Below are 21,381 nucleotides of genomic sequence, written 5' to 3'. Positions count from 1 at the left end.
TTAAATATTTTGTATCATCTCATTAATATTTATAAGAACAGTTTTAATATAATATTTAATTATTTGTGGTTATAGCTTTTAAGAGTATGATTATTTATAACACAATGAACATGTTGCATCCACTTTTACAATGGATTATATTTCTCATAGTTATAATATTCTATAAGTCTCATATCTTGCCATTTTTTTATGCTACTTTACTTAAAGCAGTCAAAGACCACTTATAAGTAGAAATAATAATAATAAAAACTTTTTTAGGCTCTCAAACAGCCATAAGATCAGATCATATGAATGTGTAATATGACACATTTGCTTTTAACAATTTATATTATAATAAATATATCAAAATAAAATGTAACCATATAAAACATAGCGTTTTTTTTTTCCGTTAGATTATTAAGCTCACATCAATTAATAAACATTAGCTCCACAGGAAACACTCAACATCTAACCACTCCGCTATAGTAAGATACTGTGCAGATCTTAAACAGTGCCAAGATATGATACAGTCCATTATACTGAAAATAAAGTAGATTTAATATGGTGTTCATTGTGTGTTATAAATAATCATACTCTTAAACTTATAACCACATATATGTAAGTATTATGATGTATTATAATTGTTATGATTATTCATGAGTTGATATAACATATAATAAGGGTTTTTATAATGAATTATGCATTCATTATAATGCCTTAAGAATACCCTTATAATGTTTTATAAATATGGGCTTCATAGAAAGTGTTACCGGCTTTCCTTTTCTTTTCTTTTTTTTTTGCTTTTGTTAATTATATAATGAAAAGAAAACAGATAGAATACAGAAAGATTACAGAAGCAAATGTTAGTTTAAAAAAAATAAGAAAACAAGAAGTTAGCAAATTAATAGAGTGCAAGTCTAAAAGGGAAGGGAAGCAAAACCCTTTTTAGAATAGAATTAGAATAGTGAGTGTTAAAGTTAGAGAGTCAAATAAAGATGGAAGAGATGTGTTTTAAGCCGATTCTTGAAGATGGCTAAGGACTCAGCTGCTGGGATTGAGTTGGGGAGGTCATTCCACCAGGAGGAACATTTAATTTAAAAGTCTGTAAAAGTGACTTTGTGCTTCTTTGGGATGGCACAATCAAGTGACGTTCACTTGCAGAACGCAAGCTTCTAGAGGCACATAAGTCTGAAGTAACAAATTTAGGTAAATGGGTGCAAAGCCAGTGGTAGTTTTGTAGGCAAACATCAATGCCTTGAATTTTATACGAGCAGCTATTGGAAGCCAGTGCAAATTGATAAACAGAGGTGTGACATGTATTCTTTTTGGCTCATTAAAAATTAATCTTGCTGCCGCGTTCTGTATTAATTGTAAAGGTTTGATAGAATTGGCTGGAAGACCTGCCAAGAGAGCATTGCAATAGTCCAGCCTGGACAGAACAAGAGCTTGAATAAGGAGTTGTGCAGCATGATCCGAAAGAAAGGGTCTGATCTTAAATGAAGATCTAAAATATCAGTTTACATTTCCAAACATTCATTTTGCTATTAATTTTAATAATAATCTAGTGAGATTTTTTAATGCACAAGCAGTCTAACAACAGCCGGCGCTCCACATGGAGATCTGATCTCATCATCATCGAATCTGTCTGTGATTACATGAAGAAACAGATGAAACTAGAGCTGAAACAACGAATCCATTTAATCGATTAAAATCGATTATTAAAATAGTTGTCAACTAATTTAGTCATCGATTCGTTGCAAAATAACTTTTATTTGCCGTAAGCGGCTAATTTCGTGCATATTTCAAATCCGCGGTGACCAAAGTGTGGCAGTAATGAGCCACCGGAGGTTTTACTCAGCCAGTACAGCAGGAGAAGTAGCGAATAGCCAAAGCTGGCCTCGTTTTATGTCACGTGCTTCCCGAACAGCGTCTCTGCAGCATTCAGCGTGATGTGGGAGTACTATACTTTGAGCCTTCAAAAAAGGGGACGTTCACATATCGCGTCTTTTGCGCGCTCAAGTTCGTTATTTCCAACACCGCACCGCATCGAGTTAAAAACATTTCAACTTTTCAGAATGCAGCAAGCGCACCGCGGGTCATGTGACAAGAACTAACCAATCAGCTTCATCCTTTCCCGTAACAACGTTAAAAGCTCAGTCAAGATGAAAGGAACAGCTGATCATAGTTGTATATGGATTTCCATTTTGAAATAAATTTAGTAGCAGAGCTACTGCAAGCGATATTTTGAGCTGCAAATCCATTTATCCTTTGTTGAAATTTCTGCGTCTTCAAGGAGAGAGCACGTCATGGTTGCTTATCAAAGGCAGACGCCTCAGGGGCGCTTCTGCACGAGCGCTTTGGAAAGAAGGAGAAAGCGGTGCGCCTAGCGTTTTCCACACGTTTTTAGACGCGATTTGTGAACGGCCCCTAAGACTTTCCTTTGTGCAGATTCTCCAGTACAATGTTGTTTGCAAATGTTTAGTCGTAAAAGCTGATAACATTGCTTTTTAACAGTTAACATTTAAAGCTTTACAAACATGTTCTGTGATCAGTTTGTCGTTTACCAGTTCAAAATTCAGTCGTGCAGCCTAATAATGACTGAATGAGAGAGGTAAATGTTTAAAGATATTTGAAATTGACTTTTGTTTCTAAGTATTCACTGCTCTTTTTCACACAGCAGGTTTTTTTGTGTGTGTCCAATTTTTTTTTCTGCACAACCTTCTGATGGATTTTACTTTAAAATGTGTGCTCCATTCAGGTTTCATGCCACTGGCACTTTATTCGAAGGATTGTCTACAATTTCACAGCAAAAGCTATAAAGCTGTTTCCAAGTAAATAATAAAATGCAATGCACTGCAATTTTATTCTGTTTTATCCTTATTCTTCGTGAAAATATGTTCTGAAAGATTCCTTAATAAGCTATGTTCAGGATGTTAAACTACTTTAGGAGCTCTAAGGACTGCCATGGTGAAAACATTATTTGAAATCTCCTTGTGAAATTTGCTAGAGTATGGGTCAGTGTTTTGATTGCAAAAGAGTTCGACAAAGGATTACTAACACAATAAAACAACTCCAGGTATATTTTTGATGAGGATATGACAGTGCAAAATGGTTAAAATCTCTTAAAAATCTACGCTGAAGGATAAAGACCATTTATTAATAATTTACTTGGGGAAAAAATTGAAAAAAATTGAAAAAAAATATAAGTACATAAACCGATTAATCGTAAAAATAATCGACAGATTAATCGATTATCAAAATAATCGTTAGTTGCAGCCCTAGATGAAACTGAGACAAACTAAATCCAGAAGAACTGTGGTCCTGTTACAAATGAGGTAGTGCTAAACGTAAAACAAAGGGAGAGAAGAGGATCTGGAACAAATAAGGAGTTTACTGATGACAAAGGGGGTACAGACTATATTAACAAGATTACATTAACAACGATATCAACATTCAGGTAAGCACTCACATACAGCTTTGACAATGATAAACATTCACGGACGAGGAGGAACTGAACAGAACGGGTATTTATACACACAGAAGGTGATGAGGGAACAAGAAACAGGTGAGGATCAATCAATTAACTAAAACAAGAACAGGAAGACCAAAAAAGGAAACAGAAAGTTCATAAACGTGACAGTTCGCCCCCTCCCAGAACGGTGCGTCCTCGCACCGCAAGAGGAATACCAGCGGAGGGAGGGTGGGGGTTCTGGAGGCGGTCGAGGAGCAGGCCAGGAGCAGGTGACGAGGGAGCATGGAGGTAGGGACCAGGGCGGAGTGGATGGAGGGAGGAGCCCGGAGCAGGAGGAGCCAGATGGTCCACCAGAGACCAGCCAGGACGGAGATCCATGGTGGAGTCGACGGCGGGAGGAGCCACGGTGGAGAAGCGGCCAACGACACCAGGGGGCCGACAGGAGGAGACTGCACCGGTGGGTGAGGAGCCCAAGATGGAGCAGCACAGCCGCAGAGCCAGGGTGACGTCGAGGATCCGGAGGGCCTAGGTGGAGCAGAAGGCTCTGGCAACCAAGGCGGAGGCGGGGTCCTGGAAGACCGCTGTGGAGCCGGAGTGACGGAGGATGACGGTGGAACCAGAGGGAAGGAGGAGCCTGACAGAGCCGGAGGGATGGAGTGACGAGGTGGAACCAGAGGAGTGGAGTCCCGAGGCGGCGGATGGTCTACGACTGACCAAGGTGGAGCCGGAGGGACGAGGGAGCCCGGTGGAGCAGGTGGGACGACAGGCCACGGTGGAGACGAGGGAGCTAAGAGCCAAGGCGGAGCCGCTGGGTCGAAGGACCGAGGAGTCGTCCAGGGCTCGGAGGCTGGAGGCGGAGACAGGGCCTTAACGCGCCAAGGCGTAGCTGGAGACTGGCAGTCCAGCGGCGAACCATCGCGCCCAGATGGCGCGGACTGAGGGTGAGCTGCGGGACTGACTGGCACCAGCAGGGATGACGAGGAACTGGCTGGTCTAGGAGGAGGAGAGAGAGAAAGGATGGGAGGAAACACAGGAGGATCAGGGCTGGACGGAACCAGCGGAAGTGGAGCAGAGGGACTGGCAGGTTTAGGAGGAGGTGGGAGAGGGAGGCTGGGAGGGAGTACAGGAGACACAGAAGATTCAGAGCTGGGCGGAACCAGCGGAGAGACAGAAAATTCATAACTGGGCGGAACCAGCGGAGAAACAGAAAATTCAGGGCTGGGCGGAACCAGCGGAGAAACAAAATTCATAGCTGGGCGGAACCAGCGGAGAAACAGAAAATTCAGGGCTGGACGGAACCAGCAGAGAAACAAAACTCAGGGCTGGACAGAACCAGCGGAGAAACAGAAAACTCAGGGCTGGACGGAACCAGCGGAAATGGAGCAGAGGAGCTGACTGGAGGAGGTAGGAGTGGGAGACTGAGAGGGTATACAAGGGGATCAGGGCTGGATGGAACCAGCGGAAAAACAGGGGATACAGGAATTACCTCCATAGACCAGTCCATTAGATCCATAAGTTGCTCCATATTTCCCGAGACCGAATACAGCTCACCCTCAGTCGCAGGAGTGTGGGCAGGGCTTTCCTCCACGCCCTCGATCTCCACGAGGACTCCCACGATGCACGGTGTTGCCGGCTCACACACCTGGTCAGTCGCGCTCTCGAGATCCTGCTTCCTGTCAGTGGATGGCTCGGGCTCTGCGGCTGCGGTGGGCTCTGGCTCCGTGTGTCGGGATGGTGGCTGACTGGTCTCTGGGTCGGGAGTGGGGCTGGAGATATCCTCTTCGGCGGTGCTGATGGTAAATGAAGATCCATTTTTCTCCAGCACCCACTCCACAAAAGCGGCGAAATCCTCTCGGGGACCGTTCGCTGGTAGGCGTGCCTTACTCCGCTCGCTCAGGCCGGTATAGAAAAAGTTAGAGAGCGAGCGGTCGGGGAAGTGAGTGAGGCACGCCAGATCTAAAAAGTCCCTGGTGTGGTCCTCCAGCGAATGGTCCAGTTGCTCCAGGCATAGGAGACGGACTGCTGGGATGGCCATTCCGGGAGAGGGAAAAATATATATAAAAAACCAAAAAGAAAGAAAAACGCCGCTAAACTAAACTGTTTAGGTCCGTGATTCTGTTACAAATGAGGTAGTGCTAAACGTAAAACAAAGAAAGAGAAGAGGATCTGGAACAAATAAGGAGTTTACTGATGACAAAGGGGGTACAGACTATATTAACAAGATTACATTAACAACGATATCAACATTCAGGTTAGCACTCACATACAGCTTTGACAACGATAAACAATCACGGACGAGGAGGAACTGAACAGAACGGGTATTTATACACACAGAAGGTGATGAGGGAACTAGAAACAGGTGAGGATCAATCAATTAACTAAAACAAGAACAGGAAGACCAAAAAAGGAAACAGAAAGTTCATAAACGTGACAGGTCCTATCTCCAAGACGCTTGAAGAAACCCTACTGCAAAGCAATGTGCAAGTGTACAGTGTACTGGACAAAAGCTGTTTTAAATGCAAAGGTTGGTCACACCAAGTGTTGATTTGATTTAGTTAATAGAAGTTAATTGATAAATAAAATCCATGTATGACTATAATTTTGAAAGCATCCTTACTTTACAGCATATTTACGCAAGTGCCTAAAACTTCTCACAGTACTGTAGCTTTGGAAGCAGGTTTCTTAAAATATCTTGAAGATGTTGCTACAGTTCTTCTGGATTAGTTTTGTCTCAGTTTCATCTGTTTCTTCATGTAATCACAGACAGATTCGATGATGATGAGATCAGATCTCCATGTGGAGCACCAGCTTTTGTTAGACTGCTTGTGCATTAAAAAATCTCACTAGATTATTATTAAAATTAATAGCAAAATGAATGTTTGGAAACTGATATTTTCTACTGACACTACAGCAAAAGATATAAATAACTGGCTTAAAAACCTTTTTTGGGTGAAAATACTAATGTGCCTAAGACTTTTGCAAAGTACTGTACTTTACAAAAAACATTGTTGCTACTTTATAAAGAATGAGCAGACAGTGACAGACAGCACTCATTTTAACTAAATATCAGAGTGATTGACAGAGATACAGTAGAAACAAATTATCTGTGGTTTTGTATTAAATAATGACCCAGATCATGAAATACATTTATTAGGCTTAGAGTAAGGGAAGCTTGGGAAATGAGAGCATCCAAGGAGCGTGTGAATGCTATGGATTTATTTTTAATATTTTTAATGTTCTTTAATGTTCCCCTTAGTTTTTTGTGCCCCTTTTTTTGTTGTTGTTTTTTTTTTTTTTTTTTTTTTGTGGAAGTATCGGTTCAGGCACCGTTTAGGCACCAGTACCATTTCAAAAGTATCAATATGGCACTGGTATCATAAAAAACCCAATCGATATCCAACCCTAGTGATGCCATGTAGACAGAGAAGAGAAGTGGTCCAAGAACTGAGCCCTGAGGCACCCCAGTACTTACTTGTTGCAACTTGGACACCTCACCTCTCCAAGATACTTTGAAGGACCTATCTGAGAAATAAGATTCAAACCACTGGAGTGTGGTTCCAGAGATGCCCTTTGCCAGTAGGGTTGACAGGAGGATCTGGTGGTTAACCGTGTCAAAAGCAGCGGACAGATCAAGCAGGATAAGTACTGAAGATTTGGATTCCGCTCTTGCCAGTCTTAGAGCTTCAACAACTGAGAGCAAAGCCGTCTCAGTTGATTGTCCACTTCTGAAACCAGATTGGTTGCTTTCAAGGAGTGAGAAATTGTTCTGTGTGAGAAATGTAGAGACTTGGTTGAAGTTTGGAGACTTCTTCCTCAGAGAGTGAAGAGAAGGATGTGAATGAGTGCATGTTTTATATATATATATATATATATATATATATATATATATATATATTTATTTATGTTTTTTGTAAAAATTAATCAAGTATTTGGTGGGCGTTTGTGTTAGTCTATAGTATTTATCATTTGTTGAATATAAGAACAGTAGCAGCTTGTGGAATGTCCCCATTTTGCTGAGTGAACATTTTTGTGTGTCTGCATGTATTTTATTTTCATAAAATGAATCTGATGTCAAGCTGGATTCTAGATTCGTGTCTCTAGTTTCTATGGCAACAGGATGAAGGTATTTTCTGAGATGGTGGCAGACCACTGTGTGTGTTTCATAAACTCATGCCTTCACAAACAGTAAATGGAAATGTGTATGTGTGTGTGTTTGTAGGCCCGACACACAGAAGGTTCCATCTACTCCTCCTCCTCCTCCTCCTCCTCCTCCTCCTCCCCCTCCTCCACCCCCTCCTCCTGAGCCTGTTGCCCCGCCGGAGCCAGAGGAGGAGATTCTGGGCTCTGATGACGAAGAGCAGGAGGATCCGGCCGACTACTGCAAAGGTACCACACCTCTCTGTCTGTCTGTCTGTCTGTCTGTCTGTTAGGAGAGCCTCCAGGTTTCTGTCCATGTTCAGTAAGAGCTGGGCTGACACTGACCTGATTTATTTACATTTACATTTACATTCAGGCATTTAGCAGAGGCTTTTATCTAAAGCGACTTACAAATGTGGACAATGGAAGCAATCAAAATCAACAAAAGAGCAATGATATACAAGTGCTATAACAAGTCTCAGTTAGCTTTAATCCAGTACACATAGCAAGGGCTTTTAAATAATATAATACATAAAAAGAAAACAGATAGAATAGAAAAAGAATAGAGCAAACTAGTGTTAGAGGTCTTTTTTTTCTTTTGTTAATTGTATAATAAATGAAAAGAAAGCAGATAGAATTCAAAAGATTAGAAAGATGTGCTTCTTAGGGATGGCACAATCAAGCGACGTTCACTTGCAGAACGCAAGCTTCTAGAGGGCACATAAGTCTGAAGTAATGAATTTAGGTAAATGGGTGCAGAGCCAGTGGTAGTTTTGTAGGCAAACATTAATGCCTTGAATTTTATTCAAGCAGCTATTGGTAGTCAGTGCAAATTGATAAACAGAGATGTGACGTGCATTCTTTTTGGCTCATAAAAAATGTATCTTGCTGCCGCATTCTGGATTAATCGTAAAGGTTTGATAGAATTGGCTGGAAGACCTGCCCAGAGGGCATTGCAATAGTCCAGCCTGGACAGAACAAGAGCTTGAACAAGGAGTTTTGCTGCATGTTCAGACAGAAAGGGCTTGATCTTCTTGATGTTGAATAAAGCAAATCTGCAGGATCGGACAGTTTTAGCAATGTGGTCTGAGAAAGTCAGCTGATCATCAATCATAACTCCAAGGCTTCTAGCTGTTTTTGAAGGAGTTATGGTTGATGTGCCTAACTTCATGGTGAAATTGTTATGAAACGATGGGTTTGCTGGAATCACAAGCAGTTCTGTCTTGGCAAGGTTGAGTTGAAGGTGATGGTCCATCATCCAGGAAGAAATGTCTGTTAGACAAGCTGAGATGCGAATAGCTACCGTCGGATCATCAGGATGGAATGAGAGGTAGAGTTGAGTGTCATCAGCATAGCAGTGGTATGAAAAGCCATGTTTCTGAATGACAGAACCTAATGATGCCATGTAGACAGAGAAGAGAAGTGGTCCAAGAACTGAGCCCTGAGGCACCCCAGTAGTTTTTGTGACTTGGACACTTCACCTCTCCAAGATATTTTGAAGGACCTATCTGATAGGTAAGACTCAAACCACTGAAGTGTGGTTCCTGAGATGCCCTTTGCCAGTAGGGTTGATAGGAGGATCTGGTGGTTAACCGTGTCAAAAGCAGCGGACAGATCAAGCAGGATAAGTACTGAAGATTTGGATTCTGCTCTTGCCAGTCTTAGGGCTTCAACAACTTAGAGCAAGGCCGTCTCAGTTGAATGTCCACTTCTGAAGCCAGATTGGTTGCTGTCAAGGAGGTTGTTGTTTGTGAGAAATGTAGAGACTTGGTTGAACACAGCTCGTTCAAGTGTTTTTGCAATGAAAGGGAAAAGGTAAACTGGTCTGTAGTTCTCTAAAAGAGATGGGTTGAGGGTGGGTTTCTTAAGTAGTGGAGTTATACGAGCCTGTCTAAATGATGAGGGAAAAACACCAGTGTGGAGGGATGTGTTGATGATGTGAGTGAGTGCAGGTACCAGGCTTCCAGGCTTCAGTCATTTTTCTTTCATCAGTGAAAATGAAATGTTAATTCTTGTAGTATTAGTAGTAGTTTGTCATCTACTCCTCTTGAGTGGAAATCTAGTTATGCCAGTAGTACTCTTGTTTATATTCACATAAATGACACAAACATATCAAAAAAATTAAAATATAGTACAATAAAAGCAGTGTGAAAGAAACCTGTGCTGGAAAATGTGAAATCAAACTCAACCAATGTAATCAAGTGTTAAAACAGACTTTAATAAACGTGAGTGCTGGTCTGAGGACAACAGCCGCACAGTTGAGCTGAAGGAAACATTAGCCGGATTCTCCTATTTCTACAAGTACCATCAGTCGACTGTATCATGTTTCTGTCATGCTGCAGGAGGTTACCATCCCGTGAAGATCGGCGACCTGTTTAACGGCAGATACCATGTCATCCGCAAGCTGGGCTGGGGTCACTTCTCCACCGTCTGGCTGTGCTGGGATATTCAGTGAGTGACCGCATCACCAGTGCAGTCAGTGAGTGTGTGTGTTACTCAGAGCTAATATAACCTGCATGTGTGTGTGTGTGTTAACAGAGCGAAGCGTTTTGTTGCGATGAAGGTCGTAAAGAGTGCACAGCACTACACAGAGACGGCACTGGATGAAATTAAATTACTCAGATGTGTGAGTATCTCCCACACACATTATTCATGGGGGGTTCCTGTTAAAATATTTGTGATTTCACTTAATTGTACACCATGTCTCTGACACATAGATCTACTGACTGTTTCTGCTCTTGTGCCTTTTATGCCAGTTCACAGTCACTGCCACACAAACACAGGTCTTTATATACAGGCAGCGTCTGAAAGCTCACTGTTTCTTCGCCACACCATCAGACAGCGACTTTGCAAGCAGCATGAAAGTGCCTCATCAAACTGATTTCAGACAGGCTTTTGAGGCAGCACAATGGTTTAATGGTCTTTAAAACAGAGAGCTTTGGTGATAACTGAGCCAATATTTAATGACTACAATACTATTTTTTCAAAATCATACATTTACATACAAAGTGACCTCCAAGTCAAACTTTCAGATGCCATTTTTTAGCTCAGCTGTCATGAAATCAAATGCACAATCACTGGATTAAGACAGGTCTTGTTGCCTTCCTACCTCCATATGCTGCCTGCAAATCACATTTTAATCATAATCCTGATTATTGACATTTGTATTGGTAAAAAGCCTCCATGAGCGTTGATGGTTGCAATTGCCAAATAGCAAGAGAGTTAATCACCCAATCAGTAGCCCAGTGTTTTAGTTAATCTCCCCAATCTGGCAACCATGTTTACTTTTGTGGTTGAAGAATAGATGCACACAGCTGTCTCTCTCTGTCTGTCTCTAAGGTGCGTGAGACTGATCCTGATGATCCTTATAAGGACATGGTTGTTCAACTCATAGACGACTTCAAGATCTCGGGGCTGAACGGGATTCGTATCCTCACAGCGTGTGTGTGTGTGTGTGTGTGAGAGAGAGAGAGTCCGTGGTTTTCTTTAAGTCTGGTTCTCAGACGTGTGCATGGTGTTTGAAGTTCTTGGTCATCATTTGCTCAAGTGGATCATCAAGTCAAATTATCAGGGTTTGCCGTTACCCTGCGTCAAGAGCATCATTAGACAGGTAATCACACACACTTCCCGAATCCTAACTGTGCCATGCACATAAACACAGAGACAAAGTGAAGCACTTCATGAAACGACAGCGTCAGCATGTATTTGATGTTTTTATATTCAGCTGCCTGGAGATGGTTTCAACTGTCTGAAACAGAACTCTGTCTGAATATGTTCAAGTCAAGTCACCTTTATTTCTGTTGCATTTTATACAGTCCAGGTTGTTTCAAAGCAGCTTTACAGTGTGTTTTATGGTGTCTCCTTTATCTATACACCTTTTACCTATTTATTTATTATTCTCAGGTAGGTAAGGAAAGTCGACTCTGGACAAAACTATAAGCATTCCAATAGTATTTACAATTTGCTCAGAAGACTTCCCTGTGGTCAGTTCTTGCTTACGGCTCTTAAATTACTACTCTTGCTGACCATAACTTGTCAATAATAAAATACAAGTTATATCAAAGTACAATAGTAAAGTTACAAAATCAAGGTATAATCAGCTGGTATCAGGCGTCGAGGGATACTGTGCTTGTTCAGTATCCGTCCGTCGAGTCTCTCTCAGTCTTTTATACACAGACGTCGAACGCTGGCTCTTCTGATGTCATCACCTGGAGTGCGGCCAACTCCTCTGCCGAGGCTTTCAGTTGTTTACTTCGCATTGCTTTAGCTCTTTTCCTCTTCTTTTTCCTCTTAACCGTCTGTGAAATACACATTAACTACTATATTGTCCATTTATCATAAAATCTATTTCTAATACATAAATGTTTCTACTCTAAATCAGTCACTACATACATTTCATGCAAGTAAGCAGTTTTCTTAATGTTAGTGAAGTTACTCAATACATTTTCCATATAGCATTCATCACAGGGTTACATCTTTGTACTTAAGCAAAAGCATTATTACTACTTAGGTTACAGTACATCTGTTTATAGCAAATTAAGCATTAATCAAGACAGTACAATTGCAAAATCATCATCTCCATTAACAAGTGATAAACAAGAAATGAGTGATTCAGTGATAAATCATCCAGCTCAGTTCAGTTCTTCTCAATTCTACTTTGCTGCTTTGAAGGTTTTTTTTTATTTTTTTAGTAATGTTAGATATCTGAATAACTTGTATTTAAAAGTGTAATCCAGCATTTTATCTAAAAAAAATGCAATGAATCTTGGGATTGTCTGGACTATGAAACATCCATCTGTTCTGGAAAGGAAGAATGCATTACGAGGCCATATTTGAAGCAGTCTTCATTCTCAAATGTAGTTTCTGAATTGGGACACAGTGACAGTCACACAGTATCTCTGGTTAGTTGATGACGGTTCTCCTAACCACAGAATACAATGTTTGGTATTTTCAACGTGAAATCGTGAAATTGTATTTCCTTGATGAAGCGGTGGTTCAGTATGGACTAGATTCACCTGAGAAACACTTGTGTTTGTGGTTTGGCTGCAGGTTCTGCAGGGCCTTGATTACCTTCACAGTAAGTGTAAGATCATCCACACGGACATCAAACCAGAGAACATCCTCATGTGTGTGGATGAGGCTTTTGTGCGCAGGATGGCGGTCGAGGCCACCGAGTGGCAGAAAGCCGGAGCGCCGCCACCGTCTGGATCTGCTAGTATTTCATCTCTGCTTTCTGTCGTTCTGATTCATGAATGATGAATGTAATTGGTGACGTTCTGACTGTTTCTCTGTTTGTTCGCAGTCAGCACGGCTCCTCAACTCAAACAGGTCAGTGAAGGAAACCAAACTTCTCACACATCTGTTTTACTGAGGAAAGCAGACAAATGACCGACATCTGCAACACATCAATCTGTAGTTTGCTGCATAGTTGTTAATATTTCATACAGTTCTGATCTGTAGATATTTGTGATGTACATTGGTTGAACCATAAGATGTGATCCGCAATTATTTAGAGTGACCAGCGGCGTTTAGGAGCTGAATAGTGATTCCTCCAGCCGAGCAAACAATGAGAATTAATCTGCTGAAGTACGAGAGACAGAGTGCATAAAGCCCCAGCGTGGTTGTCTGAGTTGTCTCCTGTGGTTTGACGCCTCCTGCAGGTGGGGAAGATCTCCAAAAATAAAAAGAAGAAGCTGAAAAAGAAGCAGAAGCGGCAGGCGGAGCTGCTGGAGAGACGCATGCTGGAGATCGAAGCTCTGGAGCGAGAGGCGGAGAAGCAGAGAGCCGGTGGAGCGTCGGACACCGCACTCGGTCCCAGCCTGGCTCTGGCGGACAGCGAGGAAGATGAAGAGGATGATGAGGATGCAGATGAGGATGAGGAGGCTGAGGGAGAGAAGGAGCGGCCTGTCAGACTCACCAACCACACATGTGTGTTCAATCCAGATGCCATCTTTTGTGTAGATGATAGTAATGGATGGCATCGTTGACATTCTGATGTCTTTAATATAGTATTCCCTTGGTTTTAGGAATGTAAACAAATACTGCTTTCCTAGACCAAACTTAATTTAATCTGGGAAACCTCTCATTTCTTCTGTGTGAGTGATCATGTATGTCGCTGTTGCTTCCTTTTCAGTCCCTTGTTTAAATGTTAGATCATTCGTTCCTAAAGCAGGATCATGAATGCAGCTCTGTCTCCAGTGTTCAGTGTTTGAAGTAACGCTTTCTGTTCATATTGTTGGCCAAGGAATTTCTCCTTTTTTCTGAAAATGACATGTTATATGGCCAAACGATGATAGTGTGACTGAAGATCGCTCAGTAACTATATAGCACTAGTTTCTTATGGATAAACTGCTGGAGATGATCATATGGTCAGATTCATTTTGAACCAGTTGAAGATGGTCTGATTTTATTGTCTTTTGTTGATGAATCAGATCAATCTTGTAATTCTTCTGGGAGGGTTGTCTCCTCTTATAAGCAAAAGCATCATATTCCATTAGTTTGTTCAGAAGATCTCTTCATTTTGCTTGTAAAGCTGTTCTTTATTTAACTTTTCTATCTTTATTTTGTAAGACGGTTTGTTGTGATGGTGTTTTCAGAAGGTCCCAGAAACTCTCTGAACTGACAGAACATCAAATTTCTTTGTATTTTTGTAGTTCTTTCATTTATTTTAGTTTTTGAATTGATGGCTGTCTAAAATGTTTCCTCATATAAATGTCTCTGTCTCTCAGGTGCGGAGCCGGATCAGGATCAGCAGGAAATAGTGGAGAACGAGGAAGGTTGTGACGTCCTTCCCGCCGCTGAGTGTCCCACTGAAGAAGAGTCACATACGTGTGCACACTCTTCACCTGAGCGACAGGACACTCCTGAGAACGAGTGTGAAAACTCAAAAGAACAGGAAGAGCAGGATGGAAATGAAGACGTGAGAGAGGAAGAGGACGATAAAGAGGAGGAAGAGGAGAAGGAAGCCACATCCTCACAGAGCACAGAGGAAGAGCCGAAGACACAAGAGTGTCCGAACAAGGAAGAAACAGATCCACCGAAAGTGACGATAGAGAGACAAGAAGATGAGGAGGAGGAGGAGGAGGAGGATGAATACGAAGATGAAGAATATGAAGAGGAGGAGGAGGCAGATGATGAAGGCCAGGATCATTCCAGGAAGGACCACAATGACGCCTCTAAAACGAACGGCCACGTGATCATGTGTGTACAGGAGCATCTGTCGCCCAGTGTGCCACTGTCCTCGCCTCTCCTCTGCCCTCTAGTGGAGTCGGAGATCAGCACGACCGACCGGGATGCTTCCGATGCCTCGTACGAGCTTTACAATGGAGAAACCGGACTGACGAATGGAGCGCGACACCGTGGCACCATGCCACGCTTCCCTGAGCTTCCTCTGGATCCCGAACCGGCCGACAGCGAGCACGACGAGGCCCAGGCTCTCAGCGGCAACACTGACCGCAGCCGAACGGTGTCATCGTCCAGCACTGGAGACACGCCGAAAGGTCAAACTTGCACATGCAATTCATACATGCACAAATGACTACTGTTTACTGTGAGCAGGTTAATAAGCTCTCTGTCTGTCTCTCTGTCCATCCGTCCATCTCTCTGTCTGTCCTTCTCTATCTCTGTCCATCTGTCTGTCTCTTTGTCCATCTTTCTGTCTGTCTGTCTCTCTGCAGCGAGGGTCAGAGCGGCTGATCTGCTGGTGAATCCTCTGGATCCGAGGAACGCAGATATTCTGAGAGTCAAAATCGCTGATCTGGGCAATGCATGCTGGGTGGTAAGACATCCTACAAATCACTTCAACTGTCCATATGATTGTAAATACCTGTGTAAGGTTGGACGTGAGCTGTGTAATCAATGCATTTCCAGCACAAACACTTTACGGAGGACATCCAGACGCGGCAGTACCGCTCCATCGAGGTGCTGATTGGAGCGGGGTACAGCACTCCTGCTGATATATGGAGCACAGCCTGCATGGTGAGCATCCGACCGACACGCATCTGTCACAACTACCTTGGTCTCTGTGATTGAGTTTGATCTGTCTGTCATCCGCAGGCATTTGAGTTGGCCACTGGTGACTATCTGTTTGAGCCGCACTCTGGTGAAGACTACTCTCGTGATGAAGGTACCTCTCACTGTCAGCTTTTATGCTTCCTGTTGGATGCTCAGAATGGCATACAGGTGCTTCTCAATAAATTAGAATGTTGAGGAAAAGTTCATTTATTTCTGTAATTCAACTCAAATTGTGAAACTCATGTATTAAATAAATTCAATGCACACAGACTGAAGTAGTTTAAGTGTTTGGTTCTTTTAATTGTGATGATTTTGGCTCACATTTAACAAAATTGTTGGCCTTCTGGAAAGTATCAGTTCGGCGTGGCATGGAGGTGATCAGTTTGTGGCACTGCTGAGGTGGTCTGAAGCCCAGGTTTCTTTGACAGTGATCTTCAGCTCATCTGCATTGTTTGGTCTCTTGTTTCTCATCTTCCTCTTGACAATAGCCCATAGATTCTCTCTGGGGTTCAGGTCTGGTGAGTTTGCTGGCCAGTCAAGCACACCAACACATGGTCATTTAACCAACTTTTGGTGCTTTTGGCAGTGTGGGCAGGTGCCAAATCCTGTTGGAAAATTAAATTAGCATCTTCAAAAAGCTGGTCAGCAGAAGGAAGCATGAAGTGCTCCAAGATTTCTTGGTAAATGGGTGCAGTGAGTTTGGTTTTCAAAAAACACATTGGACCAACACCAGCAGATGACATTGAACCCCAAATCATCACAGACTGTGGAAACTTAACACTGGACTTCAAGCAGCTTGGGCTATGAGCTTCTCCATCCTTCCTCCAGACTCTAGGAGCATGGTTTCCAAATGAAACAAAACTTGCTCTCATCTGAAAAGAGGACTTTGAAACACTGGGCAACAGTCCAGTTCTTCTCCTGAGCCCAGGTAAGATGCCTCTGAGGTTGTGTGTGGTTCAGTAAATCTCTTGACACGTCTGTGTGTGGTGCTCTTGATGCCTTGACCCCAGACTCAGTCCATTCCTTGTGAAGTTCACTCAAATTCTTGAACTGATTTTGCTTGACAATCCTCATAAGGCTGTGGTTCTCTCGGTTGGTTGTGCATCTTTTTCTTCCACACTTTTTCCTTCCACTCAACTTTCTGTTAACATGCTTGGATACAGCACTCTGTGAACAGCCAGCTTCTTTGACAATGAATGTTTGTGTCTTACCCTCCTTGTGAAGGGTGTCAATGATTGTCTTCTGGAAAACTGTCAGATCAGAAACGATCTAAACGCAAAGTGTAAAGCGCATGGCGCAGCTGCACTCAGGGCGTGTCCAAATCCACTTTTGCTATTTTAACGACGGAAAAACGGTTGGCGTGCCCGGGCGCATGGTCTAAACGGGTTGTCCCTATTCTCTTAATGAGTAATGGGTGTTTTTTGGGCGTGACGTGGAATAAACCAATCAGATTCTCATCTTCCATTCCCTTTAAGAGCCAGTTGTGCTCGTGTCATGACGGATTGCTATTTACACGGCGGAATTTGGCAAGCTTTAATTTGTAATATTTGGCATGTTTGTGTGCTGCGGTGCGTCCCTGTGTTTAATAAGCAGCGTGTACACTCTTTAAATTACAAAGAAAAAACATTGCGCCAGACTTTAGACCAGGTTTGAGCTGGTCTATGGCGCAGTCTATTTTCAGCTATTTAAAAAAGCAATGCGCCTGAACACACCTCTTTTTTTAGACCAGCACGCCCATGGGCGCAAAAATTAGTGCAAATGCATTTGCTAATTAAATGACGTGGCACTGGACGGGAAAATGCTAATGGCGCCGGACTGAAACTAGCAAACACACTTGTGCTGCGCCTTGCGTCGCATTGTAAAGAAAGTGAAAAAAAGTGGAGTATTATAGGGCCCTTAAACTACTGTTGAATTACTGAAATAAAAGAACTTTTCCTCAACATTCTAATTTATTGAGAAGCACCTGTAGTGCTCATAACTGCACACTTTAAAGCCACTGTCTTCAACACATTTTCCATAACTATTGTTTTCTACAAACAAACAGCTTTGTTGTGACTAGGCTTAGGTTTATACAGACAATATTACGAATGATTTTACATCACTGCACATTGTAAGTGACCAGTGTGATTTTAACAATATCTTGACTCATTTTATTGTTTTAAATTATATTTAACATGACAAAATATAGACTGGACAGTCCGTCAGTTGTTATCTTAAATAGCATGCCTGATATGGAGGAAAGACCAGCTGAATGGACGTGATCCCACTAATCACACAACTACTTAACAAATTATTCGGTAAATGGGCATGAGATATTGATGTAAGTGTAAATGATTTTATATTATGTGAAGGAAGAGAAAGTACCACTGAGACAACAATCAGAATCAAGTACTACACAGAGCATTCATCAAGTATTCATCGTTTTTCAGACACTTTCTGAACTACACGTGCAGTATGCTGACGTCATGATTAAATGTGCAGTACGCTGATATGCCATTCTGAACACATCCGCTTCTGTCATTCACTCTGATCCCCGTTAATCTTGATTCTGTCCTTTGCTGTCACTCAAGATGTAGTTTAAAGCTCAGCATAACTGTTAGCGTTCAGATGTCTGATCGTGTTTAGTGTGTTTTTAGCTGATACTAAACTTCCACTTTCTCCCTTCTGATCCCTTCCTCCGTATTTTTCTCATCACGCTTCCCTCTTCCCCTCCTCTTCCTCTTCCTCTTCCTCTTCCTCTCTCCCGTAGATCATATAGCTCACATCATAGAGCTTCTTGGCTGCATTCCTCGACACTTTGCTCTTTCTGGAAAATATTCCCGGGAATTCTTCAACCGGAGAGGTAGTGTTAGAGACAAAGGGAGGACGGACGTGAGCGCTGCCGCACACACACACACACACCACAAGACTGCAGCTTTATGGCTTGATGATGTTAGTGGGGATCATGAAATGCATGTTCACTTCTTTACATTATGATTCTGGAGGTCAGTTGGCATAGTTTTTTTCTCCAGTTTTCAGTATATATGAAAAAGCTTAGTTTTCATCCATTTCATTGGGCATCATCACTGTGAAAAACGGCAGCAGTCGTCAAAAGACTGAGCACTGCTGTAGCTTTCAATACAAGATACTGAGAAAACCTGGCAACATAAGAAAAGAGACCAACAAATAAAAACATTCTTGTTCATTTGCACGAGGTTAAAAATGAACTTCAGTCACATGAAAACAATGTTTTTATTGTAGAATGCCACTTGCAAATATCAAGGTAATTTTGATTTTCCATTTCATGACCCCTTTATTGAGTCCTGCAGGTGTGTGATCTGAATCATCTGGGTTCAGACCTGTGTGTGTGTGAGCGTCCGTCCTCCTGCACCACTGCATGAATAACTATTGTTGTGTGTGTGTGTGTGTGTGTGTGTGTGTGTGTGTGTGTTCGGGGTCAGACCACATCGCTCTGATTATGGAGTTACTGGGAAATATCCCCCGCAAGATCATCGCAGCTGGAAAATACAGCCGTGAGTTCTTCTCAAAGAAAGGTACCGCTGACTGTCTGACTTCCGGCTCTGCCGTTCAGGAGCGTTTCCTCCACTCCACTGAACTTGTAATCCTTTTTCCTTTTTCCTTCCACTGTGTTGTCAGATACAATATGAAATTCCAACACCGGCACTGGCCAATGCAGATCACTCAAATATACAGCTCAAGAGCCATTTTTACCACGAGTATCACAGAAACACGACTTGATATCATTCATTCTCCCTCTTTAGTTTGTTCTTTAGTTCTGTAACATGAATGCCTAACGAGCATCTGTGAGAATCTCCCGCCATTAATGGAGAGTAAACGTTAATCTCTGCTATCAATGAGCTAACAGCACTGAAAATAACTACAGCGGCAGCTAGCTAAACGGTTATGGTTTTCAAAGTCAAAGACGATTGGCCTCTCTCTGACACGACGTTCATGCATTAATTCTGGCATAAATAGTGTGGGCGGGTCTTGCATTAATAGTATGGTCATTAATAGAGTAAGACTAAGGTGATCTGGTGTGTCTCTCTGCAGGTGAGCTGAGGCACATCACCAAACTCAAGCCCTGGTCTCTGTTTGACGTGCTGGTGGAGAAATACGGCTGGTCGGCCGAGGACGCCGGTCACTTCACACACTTCCTGCTGCCCATGCTGGAGATGGTGCCGGAGAAACGGGCCTCGGCGTCAGAATGCCTCAACCACCCCTGGCTGAACTCATAGCACTTTCGTCCTCAGACTCATCGACGCCCCCCTGTGGCCCCGTACTGAACTGCAGCCATTAGAGAGGAAGAACCAGAGAGAGGAGGCTGTCGGGCGAGGGTGGGCTTCAGCACACACACACACACACATGGGAGAAACCAGATGTCTTCATCTCATCTGAGAGACGAAGCTTCATTCACTGTCTTCCTCAACAGATCTGACACATTTTACAGGCTGAAAACAGAATGTGAGATCATTTCACATGATACCTTCAGCCAAACTCTCGTGAACGCCCCAGTAAAACAAACATTTATAAGCTCACACAGAGATTAATATATTATGTGAGTAATCAGTTCATGATATACTGATTCTGAAGCCCACCTAAGTCCCTGAAGCCTCGCCTTTTTTGTCCCACCATCCAATCAGGTTCTGCAACAGAGCTGTTTACAAACCTCATCTCTCTCTCTCTCACACACACACTCACACACACACTCACACACTGCCCTGGGAAATATGAATCCAGAAGACAAAGAGACGATTTGGTTTGTGGAGAGCAAACGAATGGACGTTCGCGCCAATGACTGTTCCCCGTCTGGTTGAATGTTTTTATTTAAAGCTTCGATTCCGACAACAACATTCCTGATTCTCCAGCGGTGCGACATGCTCTCTCCGGCAGGACGGCATCTCGCGCCGGGGCTGTAGTTCAATGAGGCTGCACTTGTGTTCATTCTTTTTGTTCAGGGAAAGTTACCGATGTACAGAGATCCAGCAATCTGTCCAGAAACTGCTTGAGCGCAAGATAAACACAGACTGCTGTTAGGAGACGTGCACATGGATGGTCATCATGGAGATGTGCTGCAGCCGTGTCTGTGTCCTCACGCTGCTCGAAATACATCATCGTCATCATCACACTTAGTCCAGTTGCCTATTTTCGCAATAAAATTAGATGGTGAAATATTTACAAAAATATTTAAATTCATTAAAAAAGAAAAGCAGTTCTCTGATGTTGTGACAGTGACAGTTTAGTCGTAATAAGATGATTGTGTTAGGTCTATTTTCAGATGTTTTATTTCCTTTGTTTGGGTTTTATTCGGTTGTCACTTCCTTCATGGCATTGACTAGTGCTGCTCTGTGAGGACTCATGTGACAGTCATGAATTTTATTGAACATTTTTGCAATAATAGTGATTATGATGGTGAATTTTTGCACCGGAAGCTCCTGATGTGTCTCACGCAGCCACGCTGACTGTTCTTCCCAACGTCGACAATTGTGTCCTTGTTTTTCATCAACAGATTTAATAAAATTGTAAATTAATGGATTGCTTTGCCTAAACATTTCCACCCTTCTTGTTCTGGTCCTGCATGTGAGTTTAATTTATTGTGAGCAGTAATCCAGCTCTCTGTCGTTTAGTCAGTCAATACAAAGACTATAGAGAACCCAAGATGTGTCACTCGTATACTTTTGAATGGGGAAAAATGCAACGCTCAGTATGGCTGCTCTATTGAACGAAGCCCCGCCTTCTGAGTAAAATAGCCAATGGCTATTAGTCAAGTCAGGGTGTCACTG

General features: G+C 42.6%; 1 protein-coding gene across 1 annotated transcript in view; it reads left to right on the top strand.

Moving 5' to 3' along the window:
• The window catches only part of srpk2 (SRSF protein kinase 2), a 21,981-nt gene extending 848 nt beyond the window's left edge, over positions 1-21,133 (top strand). Inside the window, exons 2-16 of the mRNA XM_059547389.1 lie at positions 7,638-7,837; positions 9,931-10,039; positions 10,127-10,214; positions 10,928-11,015; positions 11,092-11,198; positions 12,638-12,803; positions 12,891-12,916; positions 13,249-13,516; positions 14,317-15,087; positions 15,265-15,365; positions 15,458-15,565; positions 15,644-15,713; positions 18,351-18,443; positions 19,042-19,134; positions 19,652-21,133. Of these exons, the coding sequence (XP_059403372.1) occupies positions 7,638-7,837; positions 9,931-10,039; positions 10,127-10,214; positions 10,928-11,015; positions 11,092-11,198; positions 12,638-12,803; positions 12,891-12,916; positions 13,249-13,516; positions 14,317-15,087; positions 15,265-15,365; positions 15,458-15,565; positions 15,644-15,713; positions 18,351-18,443; positions 19,042-19,134; positions 19,652-19,836 (2,473 nt within the window). The 3' untranslated portion in view covers positions 19,837-21,133. The remainder of the gene's footprint in view (positions 1-7,637; positions 7,838-9,930; positions 10,040-10,126; positions 10,215-10,927; positions 11,016-11,091; positions 11,199-12,637; positions 12,804-12,890; positions 12,917-13,248; positions 13,517-14,316; positions 15,088-15,264; positions 15,366-15,457; positions 15,566-15,643; positions 15,714-18,350; positions 18,444-19,041; positions 19,135-19,651) is intronic.
• The last annotated feature ends 248 nt before the right edge of the window (positions 21,134-21,381 follow it).

This window comes from Carassius carassius, unplaced genomic scaffold (genome assembly GCF_963082965.1).
Source record: "Carassius carassius unplaced genomic scaffold, fCarCar2.1 SCAFFOLD_113, whole genome shotgun sequence".
Taxonomy (NCBI): Eukaryota; Metazoa; Chordata; class Actinopteri; order Cypriniformes; family Cyprinidae; genus Carassius; species Carassius carassius.
This window is presented reverse-complemented; position numbering and strand designations above follow the sequence as displayed.